Source organism: Zootoca vivipara, chromosome 2 (genome assembly GCF_965207765.1).
Source record: "Zootoca vivipara chromosome 2, rZooViv2.hap1.1, whole genome shotgun sequence".
NCBI lineage: Eukaryota > Metazoa > Chordata > Lepidosauria > Squamata > Lacertidae > Zootoca > Zootoca vivipara.
Genome location: NC_142584.1, coordinates 64797078 through 64819215, shown reverse-complemented (window position 1 = coordinate 64819215; position 22138 = coordinate 64797078). Strand labels below are relative to the sequence as shown.

Here is a 22138-nt window from a genome sequence, read left to right as displayed (position 1 = left end):
GTGCACAAAAATTCTCCCCAGACTCCTATTCAATGAAGCTGTCGCCTGGGCATGCAGTGTATGTCTGAAATGCACACACTTCAGCTTAACCACAGCTTACTTTTCAAATCAGGGAAAGAGCTGTATGTCTCAAGAGATTACAGGATACATATGGATTGGACTAATGCCATGCATACTCAGCTTCACACACCAGGCATGGAGCATACTGGAGCCAGAGTAAAGAGTAATGTGTACACAGCCTGAATTGATGGACAGAGAGAGACTTTCTGAAATGTCTCTAAGAGCTGTATGGACAAATATGCTTTCCTTCCTGGGGTTAAAACCCTAAACCCTACACAGACCCTCTGATATACATGAGCCTGGTATTGAAAGAGAGAACAACCAAAATAGCAATGCGTTCCATGACGTAAAGTGAGACATTATAGAAGAGATCAAAACAATACATGGTTGCAGGTTAGACATCTTTATTGGCAAATCAGACCTTCTTTTTGGAACATTTGCTATTAGAGTATAAGGCAAAGAGGTCTCTTGGAAATCTGTCAAGTTCTCAGCACATTCCAAAATGCTGCAGCAACAGAGCCCCTTTGCTCTTCCTGGAAAGAAAAGGGTAACATATATTTAAAGTATTATTGTGGGTAACTGGAATCATAAAACAAAGTTATATACGGTTGTTGTCTTTTAAAGCAGCTCTTAGTTTGAGAAATGCAATGACTTGCATTCCATCTTGTCCTCTAGAACTGCATCCCAATATGCAAAAAACATTTTGGTTCCTAATGTAAGCCACATTCACCACAGAAAATCAATCAAAATTCTGACTAGTAAAATCTTCCCATTTAAATACAGTGGCACCTCTGGTTACATCCATTCTTAATCTGAAACTCCATTCTTAATCTGAAACCGTTCTTAACCTGAGGTACCACTTTAGCTAAGGGGGCCTCCCGCTGCCGCCATGCCACCACCGCAGCACAATTTCTCTTCTCATCCTGAGGTAAAGTTCTTAATCCGAAATACTACTTCCGGGTTAGCAGAGTCTATAACCCGAAGAGTTTGTAATCCGAACCATCTGTAACCTGAGGTACCACTGTAAACACAACAGACACTGTAAATGGAACTGTCAATATGAGCAGCGATGTTTAGGGATACTGTACCTTGCTTCAGCAACATCTGTGCTATGCATAAGTGTACTTTGTTAAAGGTCCTGAGAAGACCCCTATTCCCCTCAGAGAGCTACAATTCCCAGGGAATTCCTTCTTTCCAGGGAACTCTGGGAATTGTAGTTCTGTAAGGGGAATAGGGTCTCCTAACAACTCTCAGCTGCAAACAACAACTTATACTTCCCAGGATTCCTTAGGAGAAACCATAGTTTAAAGTGGGATGTATAGTCTGGGTGATGCCAGAGTAGCTTGACAGATCATGGATCAATAGTTAACAAAGAGACCATGTTTTTGTGAGACTTTACAAATTAGGGAAAAACTTCAAAGTATAGTCTGGATGGAAGCATGACTATGAGACTATATTTTTAACCCTTTCAACTGACAAAAGTGAATCCAGGAATTTGGATATGTGACTATATCCCAGCTCTGGAGAATCCTTGACATTGTGGTTGTTGTTGTTACTTCCTTGCACATCTGAGTTGGTTACCCCTGCCACTCTGGGCAGCTTCCAACAAAATATAAAAATGCAGTAAGGATATATGTAGGGTGGCTTAATTCTCATCCTACAAAAACTATCCCAGTGTCATCGTAAGTAGATATGGAGCAGCTTGGAGGTTTTGAATATATCTTTCTCTTCTATCATGTTATCATCACTTTAGTTTTTTAAAAAAAGAAATAATTATTTCTATACGTACAGGGCATTAATGCAGAAATCACACTGGTTGCTATAGTTGTTCCCATCGGAACCGCAGTGAGGCATAAAATTGAAGGGGCACACTTGATCATCTGGGCCAAATCCCTTGCAATAGTCCTGCAAAAAGAATGTTATTCTAAATCTGTCATCCTGTTAAATAAAACTAAGTTCCACATTACAAAATAAGTAGTGATGTAGCCATCAAACTTTGAGATTTGCTCACCAGTTCAACATACCGTAACTTCTTTTTTTTAAGTGCAATTTGTATTCAATTTTGTAAAGTCATACATATTTGCAACAAAAAAAACAAAACCCCAAAAATGAAGAAATAGGAAATACAACAGTCATAATTTGATATGCATTATATTATCTCAAATAAATATTTTGGTTCATGTGAAGCATGTGCTGTGTTATGTCAGTATTTGTCAGAGGTTTTTGTGGCTACTCTTGAGTAATGACGCTCCACACCTCCTTTTCTTTAAGGTGTTTTTATTGTGCATATTATTTGCAGTGCAAAGAGTCTGGAAAACACGTCTGCTTAGTCCGAGTCAGAACCTCGGAATGTCTTCTTCCTGTTTTGTGCCCAACATAACAGTTTGGGAACCCCAAAGTGCCTCGCTCTCGCCCTACGGGGTGCGTGCGCGGGGGGGGGAGGGCTCTCGCATGCTGTCAGAGGCTCTCGCATGCTGTCAGAGCCTCTCGCATCCCTCCCTACTTCTTGATTCCTGTAATCCCATCCTCAACTGGACTTGCTGCTCTGCGAAGAGCTCGACCTGATGAGGGGAGGGGGCTGTTCTCTATAAGCCCTCCCCCTTACAGTATTCAATAAACTTTACCCAATTCTGTCTAAACATACTAAGTTTATGCCTTCTTTCACTCTTGATACCTTATAAAAATTCAACAACTGCAAAAATTTAGGTTGTTTTTTTTGTGCTTCCAATTCTGTTACGAGAGAAATTCATACTTGCCACTTCCAATATCTAGAATAACACAATCATGCTGCTTACCTGAATCTGAATACATTGACCTTCATACTTCACACCCACATTTTTGTTGGATTCCCTGGGTAAGAGAGAGAGAAAAGTTGACAAATTCTTTGCTGTAGTTCACATTATGAAAATAAACTATGTGAGAATACAATAGGATTGGTCTCATGTAAGCCACTGTAAGCTTGGAAAGAAGGTGGGGTGGGAAAGCGCCAAATACAATATCAAATACAATATCTCAATAATGAGATATCATTATAAAGAATGATCCATTGCCTGGGGGGGGGAAATGTTCAGTATCCACATTACTTACAGGTTTTGACGACAAAGATCACATTTACTGATATATGTGGTATCATCTGTTCCGCAGACTGGTTTAGCGATTTTTGTGCAGAGCATGAGTCCTTTCGCTTGTCTGAATTCACTGCAATCCATCTATAAAAGAAATATGTAGCATTTTATTCTACCCAGCTATCCTCTCTACAATTACCTCTGCACATTCATGTTTCCAGTTGTTGTTTTTAATTCTAAACATGGGGGGGGGAGAGAGAGAGAATCTACCCTTTCCTTTTACATGCCTTTTTATTTCATACAAGGAGGAAGGAACATATAGATCACTAGACCAAATAACATTGATTGAATGTGGCTCTTTAGCTGACTGCCAAGGCATTGTTTTGAAGAAACAGCCTACCATCCTTCTCAGTAATTCATTCATTGTTGCACTGCTATTACCATCAAGTAGTTTCTTCCAATTTCCCAATAAAACCTAGCTTCCTATAGCTTGAGCACATTCAATCTAGTTTTGCCCTAGTTCTCTGGGGCAGCAAAGAACAAACTTGCCCTCTTCTATATTATTATTATTATTATTATTATTATTATTATTATTATTATTATTATACCGCCCTATACCTGGGGGTCTCAGGACTGTTCACAAAATTCTTCTATTCCACAATCCTTCAAGGATCATATCATATCCCTCCTCAGCTCCAAGCTAAACCTATCCAGTATTCTTTCCATTTGTCCTTGTAGGACCTGTTTTCCATCGTGTTGATGTTCTTAATTGCCGCCCTCTGAACCTGTACCAATTGGGCTAAATTATTCTTAAAATGTGGAAACAGTATTCCAGATGAGGTCTATGCAGAACTGGCAAAGCTAACAGTGAAAATGACAGATCAATATGATGGACAATTTATGGAATGGTGGAAGCCTTTTGGGGATTATTTGGAAGAAAAAACATAACCAAATGAAATCAGTGGCAGGATTTGAAATTTGAGCAAGAGGAAGAAAATGATAATACATGAAATAGAGGAATGTGAGATATAATAGAGCAATATGCATTACGTGGAACATGTGATATTATGCAGTATGTGGGAGGGAAGATGGGAAGTCAAATTATAAGAGAAATTTGGAAGTAATTGGTTAAAGTTATGAAAATTTAATAAAAATCTTTAGGAAAGTAAAAGTATTCCAGATGAGGTCTGACTAGTGTTGAATTACTGTGAATCTATTACTTCCAGCTGGTCAGAAATTGGTTCTATTAAGATATCCTTTAAAAAAAAATTAGTTTTGGGGGGCAGTACATCACGTGGGTTTGCTCAGGATAACTTGCCTATACAAAACTGGCATCCCTACTCAGCAATCAAGGCAAATGGACTTGCATGTATTTTATGGGAAACCAAACACCTCTTAGGAAATTGTAAATGAGGTTTGATCCCATTATTTACAGAAGCTAACAGCCATTTTTTCGCAGGCCGTGCTATGAAGGCTTATATAGCTCAGGGCCCTAATATGGTACACGTTATGGAACGCCTTTTCCCATATTGGCCTGCCCATGCCCTGAGGTCATCATCAAAACTCTTCTCTACGTGCCCCTCTGGCAGTTTTCAGGAAGATGGTGGCAACAGGGGTAAAACTAGGCTTCATTTCTCCCAGGTCTAAGACCCAGTTTGGTCAAAAACAAAACAAAACAAAACAACAACAACAACAACAACAACATATGGTCATATCTCTGCTAATAACTGTGCTCTTCCACAGCTCTCCTTCACTATAATTGCACAGGAGAACTGCTGTGTGTGGGTTTATGTGTCTGCAGTGAGAACACCAGCATTTCCCCCTTACACTTGAGGAACACAATTCTAATTCTTCTCCACCTGCCAACTTGCAATTACAGCTTTAGCTGTATTGCCAACCAACTGCAGAAGGCTGTAAGAGCAATATGGCATTACTCACTGTGTTCGCCTGAACATTTTCGTACCCGAAGATGCCTGAAAAAAGACCAAAAACATATAGATGCCATTTCTGAGCTCTCAAAAATTCAGAAGGAAAGCTCTAAAGACATTAAGAGTTGCACAACAGCTTCTCCTTCTTTAAAACTAAGAATGTGTTGTAGAAGAACAAAATAATTATAAGACTTAGTAGACCTATTTCAGATTACTCAGTTACTCAGTTGTATTAACTCTTTGCTGTATGAGACATTTTTACCGCTACCATGAATATCCAATTAATGCTTTAATAAGCCTAATAGCAACTTTTTCAAAAGATTATAGAGATTGGAGAATGATCAGCAGTTGGTATGCTGAGCACCAGTCATTTCATATAATTATAAATGTGTGCCTCTAATCAGGTCTATAATATTTTTCCTGTTCTAGGGATGCGTGGATTTGTCCATGTTGCTTTCTCAGTGTGCCATTTCCCCAATCTTACTCTGTCTCTCTGTCTCTCTCTCTCTCCCTCTCCCTTTCCCTCTCCCTCTCCCTCTCCCTCTCCCTCTCTTCCTCTCTTCCTCTCTCTCTCTGAGTGACTCACCTGTGAAGCACCAAAGTGCCAGAGCAACAACCACAAATGCACCCATTCTTCACTGAGCACTGAATGCACCAATGTTCAGCTGAGAAGATTGTCTCGTAGAACAACTTTACCAGCAGGATATCAGATGCACACATGCAAGGACCTCTATATATATGCACAGGAGTTTACTTTACATTTCTTCATTGTGAAAGACTTGGCACTCTAAGTGTAGGAACGTTACTATAAAATATAGCAGGGTTAAACGTTTCCTTATTGAATTTACACAGCAGCAAGTGGATTGCTGACTCCTATGAGTCCTTTCTGCCTTCTTGGTTGTTAATCACTTTTGTCCCTCTTGAAAGAATAAATACACATGAATCTGAATGATAACAATATAAACTTGTTTACTGTCAGATTAATTGAGTACATACTTAGGTCACAATAAATATAAACTATATTTTATATTTAGTCACTACATGTAGACCTGATATTGCTAATGCAGTGGGGATACTTAGTAGGAAAGTAAATTCTCCCACTGAGTATGATTGGGCAAGTGTAAAAAGAGTGGTGAGGTATCTAAAGGGTACTATGTATTATAAATTAAGATTACCATCTGTCAGTAATCCTAGTTTGATTGGGTATACTGATTCAGATTGGGCTGGTGACAATGTTGATTATAAATCTACATCTGGGTGTGTATTTATGTTTGGAGATGGACCTATTTCATGGGAAAGTTATAAGCAGAACTGTATAGCGTTATCTTCCACAGAAGCAGAATATACTGCAGCTACAGAAGCATGCAGAGAGGTTGCCTGGCTGGATCAACTCATTAAAGATTTTGGGTTGGTGAGCAAAGTACCTGTCAAACTGTTGGAAGATAATCAAAGTTGTATAAAGTTATCTCAGAATGAGAAGTTTCACGCAAGATCAAAACACATTGGTGTGAAGTACCACTATATACATGACATGATTCAAAATGGTCTTGTGGAGCTATGTTACTGCAGCACCAAAGAGATGACGGTAGATATCCTAACAAACCTCTGACAAACGAAAGTTTCCAGAGCTTACGAGGAAAACTGGGACTTTGTGTAGAAGAGTAAAGTTCTTCAGTTTATTAATGTTGTATTGCCTGAGAAGGGGTTTGTGGGATGTGTCAGTCAAATCCAACACTAAGGACAGTTTCACAACATAAAGATTTGACCTTCTGGGGGGATTCTTTCCACACCCATAGGATCAGGACAGAATGAAGGTAGAATGGTGTCTTCTCACCTGCTTCTCCTGCCACCAAGATGTACAGTTCCTTTATTTACTATATCTTTTAAGAGAAAACCAATTGGAGAGGGACATTTGAAGCCATTCAGAAGTCTTTTCCCAATGAAATGAAATCTTCTGGGGGTAGGGAGAATCCACAGTAAGAAGAATGGTTTCTGAGGTAAACTTTTCTCTTTATCAGTGCAATGAGCACAATAGTGATAAGAATATATTGTCCAATCTAGTGCTGGATTTACGTATAATCTAAACAAGCTATAACATCTATGGAGGGAAATGTCCCTTTCTCTTCAGGCCTCACCCATACCATCACCACAAAGAAATATATTCTTCCTTCTGCTTATAGTCTGCTTTGCCAGCTAGTGAATATCTTGCAAGATCTTAATTTGATTAATCAATAAATAAGCTAAGCAGCATTATCAGCCTTGTATTGTTCCCTTGGGACAAACATCTCTCCATATATTTATGTTCTGTTTGTTTAGCCTATTATCTGATTTTTTAAAAAATAACCCCCCCCCCACTTTTCAGCACCACACAGAAAGGTAATATATTTATGGAATTTGGGGGACAATATACAGTAATATTTGGAAGTTTGTTAATAATTACACGCACACACAAAGAGTAAAGCTTAAATGCTCAGCTGAATTTACTCAATATGAACTATAACACTTCACACTGTTAGATTGCCTGTCAATATGATTTGTGCCCACACATGCATGCACACATGTGCGTGCGCACACACACACACACACACACACACACACACACACACACACACACACTACCTCCCTGCTTGTAGAAAACCAGCTCATTAGGGAGACATCTAAGGTAGACCCCCTTCTCCCTAGTGTGGATTGACCACTGATTCATTAGGGCAAATGGAGTCAACTTCAGCCTCCTTCCCCCTGTCTGGCTTCTTACTTACAACCACCCAGCAGATGGCTCTTCTTGTGATTGGCTCCAGATCCTGTTTTCTGCCCTACCAGTCCCAATGGGCACCAGGTCCACTGGTGTGTCAGCCTTTCCCCTTTGAATGGGGATTGGACCCAATCACATATAAAGTTGGGGTAGGTGTGTGTGTGTGTGTAATTTTAAGAATGAGAGACCACACAGATAGAACCCATTGACACACACAGAGAGACAGACAGACAGACAGACAGACAGACAGACAGACAGACAGACATGTTTGTTTAGCACACCAAATCTTCTCCCTCACGTTACTGTTGGCTTAGGAAACAGACTTGGGGGAAAGAGCTGGCTTATATAGCCAATCTCCGACCCTCTTCTGATTGGTGGATAACCCGCCAGGTAGACCTCACCCCTCACTTTCCCTTCGGGAGCTGCAGACGCTCCTGAGTCATCTTGGAATTGGGAGAGGTGAGAGTAAATGTGTCCCCCTGCGCTACTTGCAGGAACAACAATTTTAGAACAGTCTTTCCATGTGCACTAGGGGGACTATCCATCTTTTATTGCTAATGTTGCTGCCTATCATTGTGTAGCCAAAATGGCAACACACATACGCAACCAGCAGATTTGGGGGCATCCTGAGGTTTTCAGAAGTACAGAACATCTGAGGTGGAGGGGAGCCCCTAAGGTGAAGGCAAATGGCCCAAGCATCCCAGTGAGCAATGGAGGTTGGTCTATTCGGGAAAGCAGGGCACCGCCTCACCAACCTCAGTCTGCACTCACAGCCCCCATCTTCCCACCTTCTTAGTTACAGTCGGCCCAGGGTGGTAGTGGTGGTGGTGGTGGTTTATTCAACTTATACACCTCCCTATACCCAGAAGTCTCAGGGTGGTTCACAACAAGACCATAACATATTAGATCAAACTAAAAGCAATAACCCAATAACACACACACACACACACACACACACACACACCGAAAAGAACCTCATTCTAAAAGGGTGTTGGATGTCAATAAGATCAACCAAAGGCCTGGTTAGAAGGGAACGTTTTTGCCTGGTGCCTAAAGGTGTCTAATGAAGGCACCAGGCGAACTTCCCTGGGAAGAGCATTCCACAGACGAGGAGCCACTGCAGAGAAGACCCCTTCTCGTGTTGTCACCCTCCGGACCTTTTGAAGAGGCGACATATGAAGGAGGGCCTCGGAAAATGACCTCAGGGTCTGAGTACGTTCAGTATAATCTCAGGATTACAGTATAATAGCATACAGAGACAGAGTATTATTGTGCAGATGATAATATCATTTTGAATTCTGGACTATGCCGTATTTTATATTCCTTATAGTAGTAGTAGTAGTAATAATAATAATAATAATAATAATAATAATAATAATAATAATAATAATATTTTATTATTTATACCCCGCCCATCTGGCTGGGTTTCCCTAGCCACTCTGGGCGGCTTCCAACCGAATATTAAAACACTACAGCATTAAACATTAAAAACTTCCCTAAACAGGGCCGCCTTCAGTTGTCTTCTAAAAGTAAAATAGTTACTTATTGCCTTGACATCTGCTGGGAGGGCGTTCCACAGGACGGGTGCCGCTACCGAGAAGGCCCTCTGTCTGGTTCCCTGTAACCTCACTTCTCGCAATGAGGGAACCGCCAGAAGGTCCTCAGTGCTGGATCTCAGTGTCCGGGCTGAATGGTGGGGGTGAGACACTCCTTCAGGTATACAGGACCAAGGCCGTTGAGGGCTTTAAAGGTCAGTACCAACACTTTGAATTGTGCTCGGAAACGTACTGGGAGCCAGTGTAGATCTCTCAGGACCGGTGTTACGTGGTCCCGGCGGCCACTCCCAGTCACTAGTCTAGTTGCCGCATTCTGGATTAATTGCAGTTTCCGGGTCACCTTCAAAGGTAGCCCAACGTAGAGCGCATTGCAGTAGTCCAAGCAGGAGATAACCAGAGCATGCACCACTCCGGCGAGGCAGTCCGCGGGCAGGTAGGGTCTCAGCCTGAGTACCAGATGGAGCTGATAGACAGCCGCCCTGGACACAGAACTAACCTGTGCCTCCATGGACAGCTGTGAGTCCAAAATGACTCCTAGGCTGCACACCTGGTCCTTCAGGGGCACAGTTACCCCATTCAAGACCAGGGAGTCCTCCACACCTGCCCGCCTCCTGTCCCCCCAAAATAGTACTTCTGTCTTGTCAGGATTCAACTTCAATCCGTTAGCCACCATCCATCCTCCAACCGCCTCCAGGCACTCACACAGGACCTTCACTGCCTTCACTGGTTCTGATTTAAAAGAGAGGTAGAGCTGGGTGTCATCTGCATACTGATGAACACCCAGCCCAAACCCCCTGATGATCTCTCCCAGCGGCTTCATATAGATATTAAAAAGCATGGGGGAGAGGACAGAACCCTGAGGCACCCCACAAGTGAGTGCCCAGGGGTCCGAACTCTCATCCCCCCCCACCCCTTTCTGAACATGGCCCAGGAGGAAGGAGCGGAACCACTGTATGACAGTGCCCCCAGCTCCCAGCCCCTCTAGACGGTCCAGAAGGATGTTATGGTCGATGGTGTCAAAGGCCGCTGAGAGATCCAGCAGAACTAGGAAACAGCTCTCACCTTTGTCCCTAGCTCGCCGGAGATCATCGACCAGCGCGACCAAGGCAGTTTCAGTCCCATGGTGAGGCCTGAATCCCGATTGGAAGGGATCCAAATGGTCCGCTTCTTCCAGGCGTGCTTGGAGTTTTTCAGCGACCACCCGCTCAATCACCTTGCCCAAGAATGGTAGATTTGAGACTGGGCGTATTGGCCATATTGGCCGGGTCTCAAGATTTTTTTTAAAAGAAGCGGTTTAATGACCGCCTCTTTCAGTAGGTCTGGGAAGGCTCCCTCATAGAGGGAAGCATTCGCCACCATGCGGAGCCCATCGCCCAGCCCTTCCCGGCTCGCTTTTATTAGCCAGGATGGGCAAGGATCAAGGAGACAGGTGGTTGGTTTCACTCGTCCAAGCAGCCTGTCCACATCCTCGGAGGTAACAGATTGGAATTGATCCCATATAACATGACTAGACAGGGCTCTAGCACTCTCCCGCCCTGGCCCTGCTCCCACGGTGGAGTCTACCTCCTTCCGAATCTCAGCGACTTTATCTGTAAAAAAAAACTTTGCAAAAGTATTGCAGGAGATCTTGGGGTCCCTACCAGGCCCCGATGATGAAGGTGGTTCCGATAGATTGCGAACCACCTGAAAAAGTCTCCTGCTGCTGTTTTCTGCAGATGCAATAGAAACGGTGAAGAAGGTCCTCTTCGCCATTGCCATTGCCACTTGGTAGGCTCGATGTTGAGCTCTAACCCATGTCCGGTCTGATTCAGAATGAGTTTAAGTATACATGAGCCTGGTATTGAAAGAGAGAGTTTAAGTATAAACTCATTCTGTGTGCATTAAGTATTCCTATACTTATTCCTCTAATAAGTATAGGAATAACTTATTACAAAAGGATTTCCTCCATACCATGCCTTTATTATTTTTCTGGTTTGGACTGATCTAACCCTCTTCAGGTATTCCACTCACATGCAAACGCAACATGCAAGCAAGAAGAAGCATACTAAGCTTTACCCCACTGCTTTCCCCATCATCCTCTGTGAGTTGGAGGGTGAACTTCTGCATTGGGGAGGCTCTTATATGCAGAGATCTTCTAACTGATCTTCCAGTTTGGGAAGTTTGATGTAGACACCAATGGAAGCACCTCAAGCATTGCTTTTATATGGGACTGGAATGCCCAGAGAGAACTTTGAGCTTATTGGAAAGAGAAGAAGAAAGAGATAAAGGCTGTTCATCTTCTCATATGGGGGGACGGGGACGGGGGATGGCAACTATGCGTTTTATAACATTTAGGCTAGTTATTCATTAAGGTAAAGGTAAAGGGACCCCTGACCATTAGGTCCAGTCGTGTCCGACTCTGGGGTTGCGCGCTCATCTCGCATTATTGGCCGAGGGAGCCGGCGTATAGCTTCCAGGTCATGTGGCCAGCCTGACAAAGCCGCTTCTGGCAAACCAGAGCAGCACATGGAAACGCCGTTTACCTTCCCACTGTAGCGGTTCCTATTTATCTACTTGCATTTTGAGGTGCTTTCGAACTGCTAGGTTGGCAGGAGCTGGGACCAAGCAACGGGAGCTCACCCCGTCACAGGGATTCGAACCGCCGACCTTCTGATCAGCAAGCCCTAGGCTCAGTGGTTTAACCACAGCGCCACCTGGGTCCCGTAGTTATTCATTAGTGGCTTGCAAATTATGCAGTGAAGTCGTTTCCTCCTGCTGCATTTCAAGTCACAATATTATGTTGCTGTACACACCAGAGAGGGGGAGGGGATGCACATTAGTTGTTTGGTTTCCTCACAACAGAAATTCTCCCCCAGACTCCTATTCAATGAAGCTGTCGCCTGGGCATGCAGTGTATGTCTGAAAGGCACACACTTCAGCTTAACCACAGCCTACTTTTCAAATCAGGTGGAAGCCTATTTCAAGGGAAAGAGCTGTATGTCTCAAGATATTACAGGATACATATGTATTGGACTAATGTCATGCATACTCAGCTTCACACACCAGGCATGGAGCATACTGGAGCCAGAGTAAAGAGTAATGTGTACACAGCCTGAATTGATGGACAGAGAGAGACTTTCTGAAATCTCTCTAAGAGCTGTATGGAATTGGAAATACAGTATAGAACTTCCTGTTACGTTGGTCTCAAAGCTAGGCCTCATCCTACTATCTCAAATACATCATCTTCTTGTTTCCCTGAAGAAACAGTCTCCAAAAAAAGTATTTGTTCTATGTCTATTGTCCAACATGCCTTCACATTTGCCTGGCAGTAATGCCTGAATTATTTTTCTCAACATCCATTGCTGTGTGTTATCTCTCTCTCTCCCTCTCTGCTTTCCCCCACTTGCTCAAATATTGTGACCTGTGTGCTACTGTGAGTGACATATTCTAGGAAAGGATAGACTACTTGTTCAGGTACACTGGACAAATATGCTTTCCTTCCTGGGGTTAAAACCCTAAACCCTACACAGACCCTCTGATATAAATGAGCCTGGTATTGAAAGAGAGAACAACCAAAATAGCAATGCGTTCCATGACGTAAAGTGAGACATTATAGAAGAGATCAAAACAATACATGGTTGCAGGTTAGACATCTTTATTGGCAAATCAGACCTTCTTTTTGGAACATTTGCTATTAGAGTATAAGGCAAATAGGTCTCTTGGAAATCTGTCACGTTCTCAGCACATTCCAAAATGCTGGAGCAACAGAGCCCCTTTGCTCTTCCTGGAAAGAAAAGGGTAACATATATTGAAATTATGATTGTGGGTAACTGGAATCATAAAACAAAGTTATATACGGTTGTTGTTGTTTAAAGCAGCTCTTAGTTTGAGAAATGCAATGACTTGCATTCCATCTTGTCCCCTAGAACTGCTTCCCACTATGCAAAAAAGGAACATTTTGGTTCCTAATGTAAGCCATTCACCACAGAAAATCAATCAAAATAATTCTGACTAGTAAAATCTTCCCATTTAAATACAGTGGTACCTCTGGTTACATCCTTAATTCGTTCCGGAGCTCCATTCTTAACCTGAAACCGTTCTTAACCTGAGGTACCACTTTAGCTAAGGGGGCCTCCCGCTGCCGCCGTGCCACTGCCGCAGCACAATTTCTCTTCTCATCCTGAGGTAAAGTTCTTAACCCGGAATACTACTTCTGGGTTAGCAGAGTCTGTAACCCGAAGAGTTTGTAATCCGAACCATCTGTAACCTGAGGTACCACTGTAAACACAACAGACACTGCAAATGGAACTGTCAGTATGAGCAGCGATGTTTAGGGATACTGTACCTTGCTTCAGCAACATCTGTGCTATGCATAAGTGTACTTTGTTAAAGGTCCTGAGAAGACCCCCTATTCCCCTCAGAGAGCTACAATTCCCAGGGAATTCCTTCTTTCCAGGGAACTCTGGGAATTGTAGTTCTCTAAGGGGAATAGGGTCTCCTAACAACTCTCAGCTGCAAACAACAACTTATACTTCCCAGGATTCCTTAGGAGAAACCATAGTTTAAAGTGGGATGTATAGTCTGGGTGATGCCAGAGTAGCTTGACAGATCATGGATCAATAGTTAACAAAGAGACCATGTTTTTGTGAGACTTTACAAATTGGGGAAAAACTTCAAAGTATAGTCTGGATGGAAGCATGATTATGAGACCATATTTTTAACCCTTTCAACTGACAAAAGTGAATCCAGGAATTTGGTTATGTGACTATATCCCAGCTCTGGAGAATCCTTGACATTGTGGTTGTGGTTGTCGTTGTTACTTCCTTGCACATCTGAGTTGGTTACCCCAGCCACTCTGGGCAGCTTCCAACAAAATATAAAAATGCAGTAAGGATATATGTAGGGTGGCTTAATTCTCATCCTACCAAAACTATCACAGTGTCATCGTAAGTATACGAAACAACTTGGAGGTTTTGAATATATCTTTCTCTTCTATCATGTTATCATCACTTTAGTTTTTTTTTAAAAAGAAACAATTATTTCTATACGTACAGGGCATTAATGCAGAAATTACACTGGTTGCCATAGACCTTCCCATCAGAACCGCAGTGAGGCATATAATTCAAGGGGCACATTCGATCATCTGGGCCAAAATTCTTGCAATAGTCCTGCAAAAAGAATGATATTCTAAATCTGTCTTCCCGTTAAATAAGACTAAGTTCCATTTCACAAAATAAGTAGTAATGTAGCCATCAAATTTGCTCACCAGTTCAACATAACTTCTTTTTTAAAGTGCAATTTGTATTCAATTTTGTAAAGTCAAGCATATTTGCAACAAAAAACAAAAAATGAAGGAATAGGAAATACAACAGTCATAATTTGATATGCATTATATTATCTCAAATAAATATTTTGGTTCATGTGAAGCATGTGCTTTGTTATGTCAGTATTCAATAAACTTTACCCAATTCTGTCTAAACATACTAAGTTTATGCCTTCTTTCACGCTTGATACCTTATAAAAATTCCACAACTGCAAAAATGTAGGTTTTTTGCTTCCGATTCTGTTATGAGAGGAATTGATACTTGCCACTCCCGATATCTAGAATAACACAATCATGCTGCTTACCTGAATCTGAATACATTGGCCTTCATACTTCACACCCACATTTTTGTTGGATTCCCTGGGTAAGAGAGAGATAAAAGTTGACAAATTCTTTCCTGTAGTTCACATTATGAAAACAAACTACTGTATGTTCAGCTCTTCAGAACTGCTTGACTGAGCTGGTTTTATAATTTGTATCCTTGAGCTCCTTCATCTATTGCAGATCTTTTGTCCTCTTGCTACTTGAAATAAAAATAGACTCTGTAGATACATAAGGATCCGGTTTCACTTTATCTACTGCATGTGGGACTGGTTTCACATCCTTGATCAGCGTTGATGCTTATTGGATTGCATTGGGCCAATCATCATTTATCATTCTCTTAATAACCAATCATTGGACTGTGAGAATACAATAGGATTGGTCTCATGTAAGCCACTGTGTAAGCTTGGAAAGAAGGTGGGGTGGAAAAGGGCCAAATACAATAAATACAATGAGATATCATTATAAAGAATGATCCTTTGCCGGGGGGGGGGAATGTTCAGTATCCACATTACTTACAGGTTTTGACGACAAAGATCACATTTGCTGATATATGTGGTATCATCTGTTCCGCAGACTGGTTTAGCGATTTTTGTGCAGAGCATGAGTCCTTTTGCTTGTCTGAATTCACTGCAATCCATCTATAAAAGAAACATGTAGCATTTTATTCTACCCAGCAATCCTCTCTATAATTACCTCTGCACATTCATGTTTCCAAGGGGTGTAGAAATCTACCCTTTCCTTTTACATGCCTTTTTATTTCGTACAAGGATGAAGGAACATATAGATCACTAGACCAAATAACATTGATTGAATGAAATTATCCAGTGTGGCTCTTTAGCTGACTGCCAAGGCATTGTTTTGAAGAATAATTAAAACTCGGAATTAGCCATATTAAATGTCTGGTCTTAATGAATCACACTATTATCCACCATCAGTAATGCATTTGATTCGGATAGCTATTTAGCTATATTTTCTTCTGTGTATAAAGGCTGCTTGTGGCTGTCCTTAGAATCATAAGCTGGTTTTTTTTGGGGGGGGGGGAGGAATCCAGGACTAGAGCATCTGCAACAGATTACTGTCAACTTCTACTTGAAGGCCTCCAGCCTACCATCCTTCTCAGTAATTCATTCATTGTTGCACTGCTATTACCATCAAGTAGTTTCTTCCAATTTCCCAATAAAGCCTAGCTTCCTATAGCTTGAGCACATTCAATCTAGTTCTGCCCTAGTTCTCTGGGGCAGCAAAGAACAAGCTTGCCCTCTTCTATTAACAGTAAGAGCTGTTCGGCAGTGGAATTTGCTACCAAGGAGTGTGGTGGAGTCTCCTTCTTTGGAGGTCTTTAAGCCGAAGAATGCTTTCATGGTGTTTCCTGCTTGGCAGGGGGTTGGACTGGATGGCCCTTGTGGTCTCTTCCAACTCTATGATTCTATTATTTATTATTATTATTATTATTATTATTATTATTATTAAGGGACCCAGGTGGCGCTGTGGTTAAATCACTGAGCCTAGGGCTTGCTGATCAGAAGGTCGGCGGTTCGAATCCCTGTGACGGGGTGAGCCCCCGTTGCTTGGTCCCAGCTCCTGCCAACCTAGCAGTTCGAAAGCACGTCAAAATGCAAGTAGATAAATAGGAACCGCTACAGCGGGAAGGTAAACGGTGTTTCCATGTGCTGCTCTGGTTTGCCAGAAGCAGCTTTGTCATGCTGGCCACATGACCGGAAGCTATACGCCGGCTCCCTCGGCCAATAATGCGAGATGAGCGCGCAACCCCAGAGTCGGTCACGACTGGACCTAATGGTCAGGGTCCCTTTACCTTTTACCTATTATTATTATTATTATTATTATTATTATTATTATTATTATTATTATACCACCCTGTACCTGGGGATCTCAGGGCTGTTCACAAAATTCTTCTATTCCACAATCCTTCAAGGATCATATCATATCCCTCCTCAGCTCCAAGCTAAACCTATCCAGTATTCTTTCCATTTGTCCTTGTAGGACCTGTTTTCCATCGTGTTGATGTTCTTAATTGCCACCCTCTGAACCTGTACCAATTGGGCTACATTATTCTTAAAATGTGGAAACAGTATTCCAGATGAGGTCTATGCAGAACTGGCAAAGCTAACAGTGAAAATGACAGATCAATATGATGGACAATTTATGGAAGAGTAGAAGCCTTTTGGGGATTATTTGGAAGAAAAAAACCATAAGCAAATGAAATCGGGGCAGGATTTGAAATTTGAGCAAGAGGAAGAAAATGATAATACATGAAACAGAGGAATGTGAGATATAATAGAGGAATATGCATTACGTGGAACATGTGATATTATGCAGTATGTGGGAGGGAAGATGGGAAGTCAAATTATAAGAGAAATTTGGAAGTAATTGGTTAAAGTTATGAAAATTTAATAAAAATCTTTAGGAAAGTAAAAGTATTCCAGAAGAGGTCTGACTAGTGTTGAATAACTGTGAATCTATTACTTCCAACTGGTCAGAAATTATGGTTCTATTAAGATATCCTTTAAAAAAAATTAGTTTTGGGGGGCAGTACATCACGTGGGTTTGCTCAGGATCATGTAACTTGCCTATACAAAACTGGCATCCCTACTCAGCAATCAAGGCAAATGGACTTGCATGTATTTTATGGGAAACCAAACACCTCTTAGGAAATTGTAAATGAGGTTTGATCCCATTATTTACAGAATACATTATTTACAGAAACAGCCGTTTTTTCTCAGGCCGTGCTACGAAGGCTTATATAGCTCAGGGCCCTAATATGGTACACGTTATGGAACACCTTTTCCCATATTAGCCTGTCCATGCCCTGAGGTCATCATCAAAACTCTTCTCTACGTGCCCCTCTGGCAGTTTTCAGGAAGATGGTGGCAACAGGGGTAAAACTAGGCTTTATTTCTCCCAGGTCAAAGACCCAGTTTGGCCAAAAACAACAGTAGCAGCAGTAGCAGCAGCAGCAGCAGCAGCCATGCACATTTTGCACACACAGGGGCTGGAAGCCTCAGTGGTCCTCCTCTGGAGGCTTCACCTGGGGGCAAAAAAAATGGCTCCCCCACATGCCGTAGCTATTGCTCTGGGCGGCAAAAAGGGAGGCTAAGGTTGCACAAGCACATTTCCTTTCCTCCAGGTGTTTGGAATGTTGTTGTTTTTGTTTTGAAGGTGTGTTTGTATGTGTGTGTCTATTTCTGTCTTTGGTGGTTAGGGAATGGAGGGGTTGTCCTTATAGTCTGATTGCCTTGTCCACTGGCACCTCAGTTTTTGAACATCTCCAGTGAGAAACGTTTTGGTTTTCAAAAGCTGAAAATCTGGAAGTAAATGCTTCTGTTTTCGAACGTGCCTCGGAAGTCGAGCAGCTTCCGCTGAGGTACCACTGTATTTTTCTTAATTTTCTCTATTAAATTTGCAGACCGCCCTCAGTTTTTGAATGTTTCGGAACTCGAACGATCTTCGGAAATGGATAACATTCGAAAACCGAGGTACCACTGTACCAGGAGTTGCTTTTAATTATGTGTGTGTGTGTGTGTGTGTGTGTGTAGATATATATATATATATAGATATAATTTTGCAGTGATTCATAAGTTTAAGACATTTCAATTCCCTCCAAATCACACAACAATTTTGCCAGTTTGGTTCGGCAGGTTCAATTTCTCACCACAAAACTCTTTATACCTACCTTTGCACATTCTCCAACATTCTTCTTACCAACTAGTTTGTTTTCTTCCCTGCGTAAGAGAAGAATTTAGGGAACTTTAGCAAACAATTTCCTGTATTCTGGGTTAATGACACTCATAATAAACATTGGTCAGCGCACTAGTAGACCTTGCAAGTCACAGGCAACTAGCTGCATACCTCTGAGTACCCCCAGAAACAAACATTGGATAAATCTGTCCATTTTAGTCCCTCAACTTTCCAGTCTTATGTTTAATTCACCCCATTTCCACATCTGTTTTGTGTTTTAAAAAAACTAACTAAATAAAAAATCTTATGAAATTCCTTTTTGCGTGCATTGTATCCTAATACTGTACATTTTTGTATGCCATGTTGCATAATGTGCATTTGTATATGTTTTTTAAGCACTATACTTATTTTTATGTACATTACTTTTAATATAAAGATTTTTGCACATATATTTTGAACGATATCTTCGTTTTGGATCATATATTGTTTTGGGCTGTACAAATTAGCTGGATGTATATTAAAATATGAACTGAATAGCAGAGAGCAGAGAGTAAGTTTAACGGCATGTTGTAAGCACACTGGATTTACACAGAGATCACTGAGCACTGAACCTCAGCTGGTTACCTTGGCCCAGAAATAATCTCTCAGTCTCCGGCTAACCACAGGGGAATGGTGGTAAAATGGGAATGTTCCCATGTAAGTCATGTCTCCATCTTGGAAGTGGGGTGGGATGGAAAAGGGACTGATAAAACAAATTTGATGAGACATCATTATAACTAATTGTAGCAATGATCTGTTGCCCAGCAAAGAATCTTCTGCATCTGCGCTACTTACTGGTTATGGCGACACAGTTCACATTCATTAGGATAAGTGTTGCCATCTGTACCACAGATTGGAAAATACATCCTCGTGCAGCTTATTAGTCCGTTACCAGTTGCCTTGAGGTGCTGGCTGCAATCCAACTATAAAAAGAAAACAAACAACATTATATGTCTACACAACAGTTATCCTTTATAACCTCTCAAGGCTTTCATCCTTTAAAGTTTATAACTGATACACAGGAGAAAAGAGGGTACCTTATGAATCTACCTTTCCTTTTTACATTTCCCATTATTCACAAGGAAGAAGCATGCAGAAGACTGAACCCAGGAAAAATGGTTGAATGAATTTCTCAAGTGTGGAATTGCCTAGGGCATCATTGTACAAAAGGCAGCATATAAAAACTGCAACTTGGAATATATAGAATAGCCAGACAATTATGTGGTAGAATCTAAATACATAATAAACAAACCTTGTGAAAATGCTTTTTAAAAAACGTTTTGAAAAATACGTTGAATTTGCCATAGCTCACCATCGCCATCTAGCATCACATTTGCATAATGCACTTTACAATACACTTAAAACGTTTTGTTTGTAGCTGTATAGTTGAGTCCTTTGTGTAAATAAAAGCACAGGCTTCCCAATTGCCTTGTGCTATGTTTTGTAGATTTAATGCTATTTGCTAGGTGTAGGGTTATCTGTGGTGGTCAGCCACAAGGCTTGGTCAGCTGCACAACACTTTCATCAGCTTTTCTCAATTGGGCGCGACCACCCAGATGATCAGTTCCACTCTTGAATGTCTTTCCTGTTCCAATGAGCAGCAGCAGCATGAATGGTGAGCCACAGCTGCAGAATTGTCCTCCTGACACCCCTGTCACTGTACCTAGATGCGGAGGGGGATGGGGATGGGCCTGGGGCCTCCCTCCTTCCCTTCCCCAACCCAAGCAATCTCAAAAACGAAGCACCATTCAAAGAGAAGGTCTCACGTCCCACTGAAATGAGTGGTCATATCACTGCTAATAACTGTGCTCTTCCACAGCTCTCCTTCACTATAATTGCGCAGGAGAACTGCTGTGTGGGGGTTTATGTATCTGCAGTGAGAACACCAGCATTTCCCACTTACACTTGAGGAACACAATTCAAATTCTTCTCCACCTGCCAACTTGCAATTACAGCTTTAGCTGTATTGCCAACCAACTGCAGAAGGCTGTAAGAGCAATATGGCATTACTCACTGTGTTCGCCTGAACGTCTTCGTCCCCGAAGATGCCTGAAAGGACACCAAAAATATATGGATGACGTTTCTGAGCTCTCAAGCTCCCAAAAATTCAGAAGGAAATCTCTAAAGAGATTAAGAGCTGCACCACTACTTCTCCTTCTTTAAAACTAAGAATGTATTGTAGAACAAAATGATTATAAGACTTACTAGACCTATTTCAGATTACTCAGTTACTCAGTTGTATTAACTCTTTGCTGTATGAGACATTTTTACCGCTACTATGAATATCCAATTAATGCTTTAATAAGCCTAATAACAACGTTTTCATAAGATTATAGAGATGGGAGAATGATCAGCAGCTGGTATGCTGAGCGCCAGTCATTTCATATAATTATAAATGTGTGCCTCTAATCAGGTCTGTAATATTTTTCCTGTTCTAGGGGTGGGTGGATTTCTCCATGTTGCTTTCTCAGTGTGCCATTTTCCCAATCTTACGTTTGGTTTGTGTTTCAGCTTGCATTTTAAAAGTCCACCTCATTTTAGTGTGTGTCTGTCCTAAAATACACACTTTTGCAGGAGTTTTCCCTAGAATGATGCATTTTTGTAAGTTATTTTCACAAAAAATTGTATTATAATGCACAATTTCCCACAGTAGAAACATTCTTGTGCACATTTTCATGAAGGATAGCCCTGTTTCAGTTCAACTATTAAGAAGTGTGAATTGAGTTAGGTGCACATCAAAATGCGAACCAAACCAAACCTCTCTTCCATCCTTACTTATGGCCATACATAGGGGATCACAGAACAGGGTCCCAGTACTTTTTATGGGTTTGTAGAAAACGGAATTTCAGTGAGACAGCTTAACTTTCTTCTACCCTTTCATGGCAAGCTGCACCTGCCGAAACTCCCTCTGAAACTAAATATTTTCTTCCATATCAGGTCTGTCGTCTGAGCAATATAGAAGATTTTTCAGGATGTCAGCAGTAATACTCTCTCTCTCTCTCTCTCTCTCTCTCTCTCTCTCTCTCTCTCTCTCTCTCTCTCTGAGTGACTCACCTAGGGATGCGTGGATTTGTCCATGTTGCTTTCTCAGTGTGCCATTTCCCCAATCTTACTCTGTCTCTCTGTCTCTCTCTCTCTCCCTCTCCCTTTCCCTCTCCCTCTCCCTCTCCCTCTTCCTCTCTTCCTCTCTTCCTCTCTCTCTCTGAGTGACTCACCTGTGAAGCACCAAAGTGCCAGAACAACAACCGCAAATGCACCCATTCTTCACTGAGCACTGAATGCACCAATGTTCAGCTGAGAAGATTGTCTCCTAGAACAACTTTACCAGCAGGATATCAGATGCACACATGCAAGGACCTCTATATATATACACAGGAGTTTACTTTAGATTTCTTCCTTGTGAAAGACTTGGCACT

General features: G+C 41.6%; 1 protein-coding gene across 2 annotated transcripts; it reads right to left on the bottom strand.

The window, feature by feature from the left end:
* Nucleotides 1-447: 447 nt before the first annotated feature.
* Nucleotides 448-22102, bottom strand: LOC132591720 (ovomucoid-like). 2 transcript variants are annotated; one of them, XM_088662044.1, is made up of 8 exons: nucleotides 21938-22089; nucleotides 20737-20771; nucleotides 19518-19645; nucleotides 18679-18727; nucleotides 3148-3269; nucleotides 2856-2910; nucleotides 1850-1965; nucleotides 448-593 (listed from the first exon to the last, which is right to left on the bottom strand). In XM_088662044.1, the coding sequence occupies exons 1-8, from the start codon at nucleotides 21981-21983 to the stop codon at nucleotides 548-550; spliced, it is 597 nt and encodes a 198-aa protein (XP_088518170.1). In that variant the 5' UTR covers nucleotides 21984-22089; the 3' UTR covers nucleotides 448-547. The 2 variants fall into 2 exon arrangements, with proteins under 2 accessions (XP_088518170.1, XP_088518169.1); XM_088662043.1 differs by lacking the exons at nucleotides 448-593; nucleotides 1850-1965; nucleotides 2856-2910; nucleotides 3148-3269 and adding exons at nucleotides 12979-13124; nucleotides 14393-14508; nucleotides 14969-15023; nucleotides 15504-15625 and having other exon boundaries at nucleotides 21938-22102.
* Between the last annotated feature and the right edge of the window lie 36 nt (nucleotides 22103-22138).

Bases quoted from the DNA above. Each gene is read 5' to 3' on its own strand.
- LOC132591720 (XM_088662043.1), bottom strand. From the start codon at position 21,983: ATGGGTGCATTTGCGGTTGTTGTTCTGGCACTTTGGTGCTTCACAG. The intron at 15,024-15,503 runs GTAAGTAATGTG...TCTCTTACCCAG, and splicing joins GATCTTTGTCGTCAAAACCT to GGAATCCAACAAAAATGTGG. The intron at 14,509-14,968 runs GTAAGCAGCATG...TTCTTTTTGCAG, and splicing joins GCCAATGTATTCAGATTCAG to GACTATTGCAAGAATTTTGG.